The following is a 10,009-nucleotide window of genomic DNA, read 5'->3' as shown; positions in this document are numbered from 1 at the left end:
TGTGTTTAGAACAGTCTGACAGCAAAATTACATTTCAAAGGAAAAAAAGTCATTTAAAACTCCTCACGGCTATTAATGAATTGCCGGTCCGACAATACACATAAAAGTTCATTGATAAAAACTGCATAGGATTTCCCCAATTACGTAACGGCTGACCCCCTCTGACGTCATGGTATGTAATTTAGGGGGACCCCCACGCCAGTTTTTTTTTAAATTTTGGTTCGGGGTTCCCCTGTGGGGAAATCCCATGCAGTTTTTATCAATGAACTTTTATGTGTATTGTCGGACCGGCAATTCATTAATAGCCGCGAGTAGTTTTAAATGACTTTTTTTCCTTTGAAATGTCATTTTGCTGTCAGACTGTTTTAAACAAGGGAAAACTTTTTTTGCATTGATACATGGCCCCTGGGGCTGGACCCAGGTCCCCAAACCCTTTTTAGGACAATACCATGCAAATTAGCCTTTAAAATGAGCACTTTTGATTTCGAACATTCGAGTCCCATAGACCAACGTTCGTGCAAAGTTTTAGTCTGTTCGCAAGTTCTGGTGCGAACCGAACCGGGGGGTGTTCGGCTCATCCCTAGCTTAAAGGGAGTTTCACCACCAAGAGTCATGCAAGTCCTCCTGTGACACCCATCACCCTATTAATGGGGACGCTTACCAGATGGTGTGGACAATCTATTTCTAGAGTGGTCAGACAGGCATGCAGATAAATCTAGGGGGGGGTAACATAAGCAGTGAAGCCTTAGGGCCACGCTGGTGACTAGGAAATTCCTCCAGCGTTGTCCAACTCGCATTAGAATGTCCTGATCAGCCAGGACCAAATGACTTGTATATGTGGAAAAAATCTCCAATAGTGTGATATTGTATAAACTCTTTTATTAATAAAGCCAAAAAACTATTTATAAATGTTAAAAGGATCAAACGCGTTGATAAAACAGGTTTGCTGGCAAACAGATCACAGATTCACCCGCATTTCCGGGGTCACATGGGGCGTGGTGATGTCAGGGCATAGCTCTGCCTGACGTGTTTCATCATATGTGATGTCTTCCAGAGGCACCTGAGGCTTGACTGCTTATGTTACCCTGCAGAGGTTTATCTGTATGCTTGTCTGACCACTCTAGAAATAGATGGTCTACACCATCTGGTAAGCATCCCCATTAATAGAGTGATGGGTGTCACAGGAGGATCTGCATGACTCTTGGTGGTGGAACTCCCTTGAAGCAATCTCTCTTTTGGAGCTCTGTATATACCACGTGGACTAACTGTATATCTCCCAGAATTGTTTCTTTCACAAAGATTTTATATGAACATTTAATTAATTGTAGTGCGTATGTTCACAGTTATTGATTTACACTGTGACATTTATGTATTTGGATTATGTTACCTTATTTTGGTTTTTCACCTTTGTAAGTTTTCAATATTTATTAAAGTGACTTTTTTGTCCTTTCTAACATACTGAAACTAAAAAAAATTTAATCCATCCAAAACGACTCAAAAAAGATTTTTTCATTCTGCACATGTCTAATGATGATGTAGATATAGACACAGTGACCAGTTACATCTCCTTAAAATCAAATACACTTAATTTAAAGCATATATAATCCCCCCAAAATGTAATACTTTTCAACTCATTAGATGTGGTGGTTGTATTGATTTTCCTTTTTTAAGCTTTTATCTCTTTATTTTCACCTGGTGATCCAGTGAATAAGATACTTCCTGAAGAAAGCAGGGCAGGCAAAATATAAGGTGATTAAATTTCAGCTTTAACCCTTTTCTTTTGGTTCTTTTGCCCGGTCAGTTGATGATAATACACAATGTTGGAGGAGGTCACAGCGGTTGAGGTCTATCCATCTTATAAACTGTGCTCTTTAGTTATAAATAATAAACTAATATAACAGTTATGCTGCAATGGAGATTCCTGAGTAAGGCACAGTTGGTGCACACAGTTCTTCTGTAGGATGTTTCCAATCCCAGTAAGGTAGAGTCCATCCATGTATTGTTTTAAAAGTCACTTAACTCAATCTTGGATCTGTTGAAGTAAAGTACATTATTTACTATACCAGAAAATAAAAATCAATTCCCATACTTGCCAACCTTTATAATAAACAAACAGGAAAAACCCAACTATTGGCCTGAAAATGTCTGTTGTAAACATAAATAGTATTTTAATTATGTCATGTATCTCTATTACCAAATAAAATGAATAAGCTAATGTGCTGACTGGAACCCAAACCGTCATTTAACGGGACACATAAAGATGGCCAGGAGAAGTGTAGGGAACGCCAAGTGAGGTGGATGCAGCTCCTCTCAGATTAAGTCTTGAGATCCTAATGCAAATATAAAAAACAAACACAAGAGAGCTTCTCCATCTAGGTGTAGTGATTTATTAAAAAAAGAAGTATATAAAAGACAATAAAAATGCACTCACTAGATCAGTGTCAGGGCTGGGCTCAGCCCTTCCTTCCCAGAGCTCTGTGCTTAGCTGACGAGCAATTAATTAGTAAGTAAGTTGTTGATCCTGTTTGCTGCACTTGACTTCGCTGATCTCTGGACTCCTGTTTCTCTGGCTTGTTCTGATTACCCATGCTGGTTACCGAACTCTGGCTGTTTTGACTACGTTTGTTCTATTTATACTATTTTTACCATTTTATTAAAGTGGTTGTAAACCCTTACAATCCACTTTTTTCTGCAGGTAAGCCTATAATAAGGCTTACTTGTAGCTTCCCCCAGATATCTCCTAAACCTGCACAGTCTAGGAGTTATCCCCTGTAGCTGCATGTGCCGACGTCATCGGCACATGCGCACTGAAGCAATGGCACGTACGTGTCGTTTGCTTCAGTGAGTGTGCCATTATCAGTGGCTCCCACACACTTGCGTGGGGAGTGACGTCATTGCGGTTCCAGCCAAACACAGCGCTGGAGCCGCGATACCCGGAAGTATATTAACCCAACAATAATATGCAACAACTACCATCTATGAATTTGTAGTATAAACCCCTTTTTTTCCCCTCATCTGACCACTCTATGTTTTACTATTACCATTGTAAAATGAATGTTGTCTGCTACTATATAAAAATGATATTCTCTTTTTAATTGTTTGTAAACAATAAACTGTTTTTAAGAAAACAAAAATTGCACCGTTAAAATCCCTCTAGTTCCTATTTTATGTCTATATTAAATGGACTATATTATTTGATTTATTACATCTATACTTTTCTATATACCCAATATTTGTGTTTATAATACAGATTTATACTACCCATTTATTGTAGTCATTTTCATATGTCTATTTTGTACCACTTAGTGTTGTTTCCATACTGATGTTGTCCCGTAAAGGACGAACTGACCCACTGTTCACATATGTCATATTTATGATTTGTATATACACATAGCGCTACACTATTTTTTTACTATAAAGATGAGATAGCAGCCCGAGACATGCCCACTGAGCTGAAGAAGTAAATCACGTTTGCCATCCTTATTGACTCCAGATGAGAGAGACTCTCTTTAAAGAGCGCTTGCGGAAGCCTCCTGTACGTTTGGCTTCAAGCTTTGCAGTCCCACCCTTGCCTCCATCACCTCCCATACCTCCTGGTACTGAGTCTGCCAGTGAGGTAGAACCCATGCAGTTGGGCTTCACATGTCTCTCTGCAGATGAGAGGGCCTTTAGGAGGAAGGAGAGATTGTGCCTTTATTGTGGCCAGGCAGGTTACTTTTTGGAGTATTGCCTTACCCATCCGGGAAAACCCCCCCTTTGAGGTCTTGTAGGGGACAGACCTTAGGTGGCGTTGTGACGTCTCCAGTTCTCCAGAAGGATAAACCCCTGGTACCAGTTACCCTTTCTTGGTCTGAGTCATCCATCGAGATACTGGCTTTAATCGACTCTGGAGCTGCGGGCTTGTTCATAGATAGTGCCTCTGTGTCCAAGCACTCGATTCCTTTGCAGCTTCATGCCACTCCACTTGCCATTGAGGCTATTGATGGAAGACCTCTACAGCCTGCCCATGTGACTCATGAGTTCCGTTGACCATGGCCATAGGTGCTCTTCACCATGAGATAATCCAATTCCAAGTCATTTGCTCAATCATTTTCCGATGGTTGTTATCCTTGGTTACAGAGGCACACCCGTCTTGATTGGCTTCATGCTGAGATACTTTACTGGTCGCCACAATGCAGGTTGACATGTTTTCTAAAAGTTGCTAAGGTCTTGTGCACCCCTTCACCCTCCGCCCTGCCGGAGGAGTACCGCAAATTTTGCGATGTCTTTGACAAAGGTCAAGACGGTAGTTTGCCTCAGCACAGGTCGAATGATTGCGCAATTGACCTTCAATCTGGTGCCATACCCCCTCATGGTCGGGTCTACCCTTTGTCTGTCCTGGAGGACAAAGCCATGGAGTAGTATGTGGCCGATGCAGTTTCTTGAGGATTCATCCGCAGATCCTCGTCTCCTGCTTGTGCTGATTTTTTCTTTGTGAAAAAAGAAGAGTGGTGAACTGAGACCTTGTACTGATTATAGGGGTCTCAATCGCTTCACGATTAAGAACGCGCAGGGCTTTTTTTCAGGGGGAACTTGGTGGAACTCAGTTCCACCACCTCTGGCTCAGACCCTTTGGTGCCTGCTCACCACAATCACTTGTAAACACAGAAGTCCGGTTTCTGTGTTTACAAGTGACAGCTCTGCACTCTGTATGTAATGCAATCCTGGTATTGAATGCCCCCTTAAGACCCTCCTACTGTTTTCGTGAAATTTGACTGAACACACCCACTATTTGATGTGATTTGGAGGGTGTGTGTGGGGGGGGGGGTTTGTGGGGCCGTGGTTAAGTTCCAGCACCTATTGTTTGAGAAAAAAAGCCCTGAGAACGCGTATCTGATTCCTTTGATTACGGAATTATTTGACCGCCTCAAGGGACCAACAGTTTTTATGAAGCATGATTTGTGAGGGGCACACAATCTCATGAGGAAAAAGGAGGGCAAAAAATGGAAAACTGCATTTATTACCAGAACAGGCCATTATGAATACCTAGTAATGCCTTTTGGTCTTTGCAACACTCCGGCAGTTTTCCAGGAATTTATCAATTATGTGCTCCGAGATTTGTTTCCACTGTGTGTGGTGGTTTATCGCAATGATATTCTCATATTTCCCAAGTCCCTAGAGAGCGATCACACAGATGTCCGCCTTGTGCTGCAGAGTTAGAGAGATAATAACCTGTATTGCAAATTGGAGAAGTGCGAATTTCATTGTAAACAGGTAAAATTCCTGGGTTATGTTCCCTCTGCTGGTTTTTCGATGGACAGAGAGAAACTTTCGGCAGTACTACAGTGGCCCTGACCCGTGGGTTTACGACCATTGCAGCATTTTCTTGGCTTTGCCATTTATTATCGGATGTTTATTCGTAACTTCTCGTCTCTGGTCAAACCCCTGACTTATATGACCAGGAAGGACGGTAACCCACAGAATTGGTCTCCAGACTCCATTAATGGCTTTGAGAGTCTCAAGGCTGCCTTTGCTTCTGCTTCTGTGTTGGTACATCCTGATCCTATGGTACCTTTCATCCTTGGGGTTGATGCATCCAAGACTGGAGTTGGTGCCCTGCTGTCTCAACGTCCTACCTCTGAGAGCGCTATGCATCCCGGTGGCTACTTTTCCAAGAAATTATCTCCTGCAGAATGCAATTATGAGCTTGGGGACAAAGAGTTGTTAGCAATCATTTTAGCCCTTAAAAAATGGAGGCATCCACTCGAAGGTACTACTGTGCTGGTTCTTATTCTCACTGACCATAAGAATCTCACATTCTTGTCTGAGGCTAAATGCCTCTCTCCCAGAAGGGTGCGATGGGCTCTTTTCTTGTCAAGTTTCAATTCTTACCCGGTACTAAGAATGTAAGGGCTGATGCTTTATTGCGACAGTTTTTCTCCACTTCCAAGATGGTGTCAGTTCCTGTTCCTGTGATTCCTCCTGATCGTTTTCTGGCACCAGTCATCTACTTTGGGTGACAAAATTCTTGCTGCACAGATCCATTCTCCTCCTGAGAAACCTTGTGACCGCTGCTTTGTTCCAGAGAGTCTCTGTACTGCTGTGCTCTAGACTTACCATTTTCCCAAGGCTGCTGGCCAACCAGGGAAGAATCAACTCTTTTGGGCCATTTCCCAACAATTCTGTTGGCCTAGTGTACATGCTGATGTAGCTGCCTTCGTAGCTGCTTGTTCCATGTGTGCTCAGAGTAAGACACCACGACACCTTCCAGTGGGCCTCCTACAACCCATACCCAATGGAGAGAGGCCTTGAACCCACCTGTCAATGGATTTTATTGTGGAGTTACTAAAACGCTCAGGGCAACACAGTTATCTTTATGGTGGTTGACTGGTTCTCGAAAATGTCTGATTGTATTCCACTTAAGTTGCCTACATCTAAAAAACTGGCTTCCTATTTTGCTCAAGAGATCTTTCGCTTACATGGGCTACCCAAGGTGATCGTCTCAGACAGGGGTAGCCAGTTTGTGTCCAGGTTTTGGTGAGCCTTTTGTGCACAGTTGGGAATTCAGCTTTCTTTCTCCTCTGCGTATCAATACACAGGAAACAGGAAGCTGATGATCGGACAGCACTGAGCACAGCATCCCATCAGCCTAAATAGGGCAACCGGCGCCAAACACCGCAAGCACGCGCGCCCCGGCGCACTCCAGAGTGCCCAGCAAGTGTCCTGAACCGAGAACCTCTCTGACAATGCCCCCTCCTTAAGGGCAGCCTCCGGATGCCCAGCCGGGCCAGTCTATCCACATGGGTGTTCCGAAAATCCCTCAAGAGTTCTTCAGCGTGTAAGTTACCCTCCGGCTCCCAAGAATTATCTTCTGGTCCGTACCCCCTCCACTTGATTAAATATTGGATTTGGTTTTGTCTCTTCCTGCAATCCAAAATTGCCTCCACCTCAAACTCTTCCTCGTTGTCGATAATTACGGGTTCAGGCGGGCCAGTATTGCGACCCAAGAAGGAATTGGGGGTAACGGGTTTAAGTAGAGACACATGAAAGACCGGATGGATCTTCAGTGGGTTAGGTAAGTCCAGCTCATAGGTCACATCATTGATCTTCCTCTTGACTGAAAAGGGACCCATGAACCTGGGACCTAACTTCCTCGAGTGACAGGCCATCCTTACATTACTGGTAGAAAGCCAGACCTGGTTGCCAGGTTCCAACAACAATTGTCCTCGCTTCTTCCTGTCATACATCTTCTTATTGTACTCTTGGGTTTTAGCCATGGTTTCCTGCAATAATTTGTTGTTACTGATGAAGAAGTTCATAATTTCAGAGACTGCAGGAATCGCACATTCAGGCAAGGAGCTGGTTAAAAAGGATGGGTGAAAACCATAGTTTGCAAAAAATGGTGTTTGCTTGATGGCCGAATGCACAGAGTTAGGCAAACTCGGCAATAGGCAGAAGAGAGACCCAGTCATTTTGTGAGAAAGCAGAAAAACATCGGAGATACTGTTCTAGAGTCTAATTAGTTCTCTCCGTCTGCCCATTTGTCTGGGGGTGGTAGGCCGATGAGAATGCCAATTCTATCTCAAGAGATCTGCAGAGAGCTTTCCAAAACCTGGAAGTAAACTGCACCCCCCGATCAGATACTATACTTGAGGGGACTCCGTGTAGGCGTACAATTTCCTTAATGAATATTTTTGCAGTTTCCAAAGCTGATGGGTTACCCTTCATGGGTAGGAAGTGGGCCATTTTGGAGAGTCTGTCTACAATGACAAAGATGGTGGAGTAGCCTTCTGCCGGCGGGAGCTCAACGATGAAGTCCATCGCGATCATTTTCCATGGCCTTTCCGGCACGGGTAAGGGTCTTAATAGACCCCAGGCCTTCGCTCGACTGCTCTTGCTCCGAGCACAGGTGATACAAGACTCCACAAAACTCTTGCAGTCGCTTAACAGCTGGGGCCACCAAAAGGTACGTTGTACCAGCTCTGTTGTCTTCAACACACCGAAATGCCCAGCCAATTTGTGGTCATGACAGAGTTCCAGTACAGCAATCCTCAGATCCTCTGGGACCATGATTTTGTCCTTGTATCGGAACAGGCCTTCTTGCGAGCTTACATCAACTTCCTCAGTAGGGGACCAATTCCTTGAGGCCTGTTTAATTCGGGATATGAGATCTCCTTGAAGAAGCAGGAAGTTTCCAGCCGGAAGATTGGTGTCTGGAGGCAAAGGTTCCCTGGAGTCATGGAACATACGAGATAATGCATCTGGTTTGGCGTTTTTGGTACCTGGTCTGTACGTTATGTGGAATTGGAATCTAGAGAAGAACAGAGCCCACCTTGCCTGCCGTGGTCTCAATCTCTTGGCTGACCTCAAGTACTCTAGATTCTTATGGTCCGTGTAGACCAAAATGGGGTGAGCAGCCCCCTCCAATAAGTAGCGCCACTCTTCAAGTGCGGCTTTAATGGCCAGCAACTCCCGATCTCCTACATCATAATTTTTCTCTGCATCGGAGAGTTTTCGCGAGAAGAAGGCCACGGGGTGAAGAAGAGCCTTGGCACCTTGCCGCTGAGAAAGCACTGCCCCCACCGCGACCTACGATGCGTCCACTTCAAGGACAAACGGTAAAGCAGGGTCTGGGTGCTTCAGGATAGAAGCGGACGTAAAGAGTTCCTTGAGCCTTCCAAAGGCCGATTGTGCCTGAGGGGACCAACAGAATTGATTTCCCTGTTTCGTCAGTTCCGTGATGGGGGCGGTTATAGCAGAAAAGCCCCTTATAAATTTCCGATAAAAATTGGCAAAGCCGATAAAGCGTTGGACCCCTTTTCTATCGGAGGGAGCGGGCCAGTCCAGGATAGCTGCAACCTTTTGAGGGTTCATCTTAACACCATCGGTAGAGATGATTAAGCCGAGGAACTGAATGCTCTGGAGCTCAAATTCACATTTCTCCAATTTGGCATAAAGTCCATGCTGCCTGAGCCGGGTTAACACATTCCTGACATGCCTGCGGTGTTTATCAACTGAGGGGGAGAAGATCAGGATGTCGTCCAGGTATACTATAACGTATAAATCTAGGTGGTCACGAAAAATTTCATTGACAAAATGTTGAAAAGTCGCTGGTGCATTACACAGGCCGAAGGGCATGACGAGGCATTCGAAATGTCCGAACCTGGTACGGAAGGCTGTTTTCCACTCGTCTCCCTCTCTGATGCGAATTAAGTTGTAGGCCCCAGGAGATCGAGTTTGGTAAAGATTTTGGCTGAACCCAATCTTTGAAACAGCTCTGGCACGAGAGGTAAGGGATAGCGATTTTTGATGGTCACTTTATTGAGTTCCCTATAATCGATGCAGGGTCGTAGCGAGTGGTCTTTCTTTTCAACAAAAAAGATGCCGGCTCCGGCTGGTGAGGTAGAAGGGCGGATAAAGCCTCTCTCAAGATTTTCATCGATATAATTTTTGAGGGTAACCAACTCCTGCTCAGTTAAAGGGAATATTCTCCCAAAGAGAACTTCAGATCCCGGCAACAGCTCTATGGGACAGTCCTAGGGTCTATGGGGAGGAAGGGTTTCTGCCCCTTTCTTACTAAAAACATCGGAGAAGTCTCGGTAAGCGGCAGGAATCGCCTGCTGCGATTCCATGTCGGTGTTCAGACACAAGAGTTGACTGGGTTCCGCAAGAGTTCTGTATAAACAGTGCTGTTGGTAGTAACTGGACGGGAACTTGATTTTTCCAGAAACCCAATCAATGCTGGGGTTATGAACCTGCAACCAAGGCATTCCAAGAATAATAGGGAAGAATGGTGAAGAAATGGCGTCCAGCCGGAGAAACTCCCGACGACAGGTGTTCAGGATAGCCAGCAGTGGGATGGTTTTCTGAGTGACCGGACCAGAGCTAAGGGTGGATCCATCAGCGAGGTGGACAGCAAGTCCCTGCGACTTTGATTGAAGAGGGATGCGATGATGGGCCGCGAAGGCGAGATCGATGAAGCAACTGCAGGCTCCTGAGTCAATGATGGCCGAGGTAAGCAGATTCTGTC

The 10,009-nt window shown here is 44.8% G+C and overlaps 1 protein-coding gene across 1 annotated transcript in view; it reads right to left on the bottom strand.

Moving 5' to 3' along the window:
• Window positions 1-1,401: 1,401 nt before the first annotated feature.
• LOC141147953 (uncharacterized) overlaps window positions 1,402-10,009 on the bottom strand; it is a 483,492-nt gene continuing 474,884 nt past the window's right edge. The window contains exon 25 of the mRNA XM_073635113.1: window positions 1,402-2,032. Coding sequence (XP_073491214.1) covers window positions 2,005-2,032 — 28 coding nt within the window. The 3' untranslated portion in view covers window positions 1,402-2,004. The remainder of the gene's footprint in view (window positions 2,033-10,009) is intronic.

Source organism: Aquarana catesbeiana, linkage group LG06, assembly GCF_042186555.1.
Source record: "Aquarana catesbeiana isolate 2022-GZ linkage group LG06, ASM4218655v1, whole genome shotgun sequence".
Lineage (NCBI taxonomy): Eukaryota > Metazoa > Chordata > Amphibia > Anura > Ranidae > Aquarana > Aquarana catesbeiana.
This window is presented reverse-complemented; position numbering and strand designations above follow the sequence as displayed.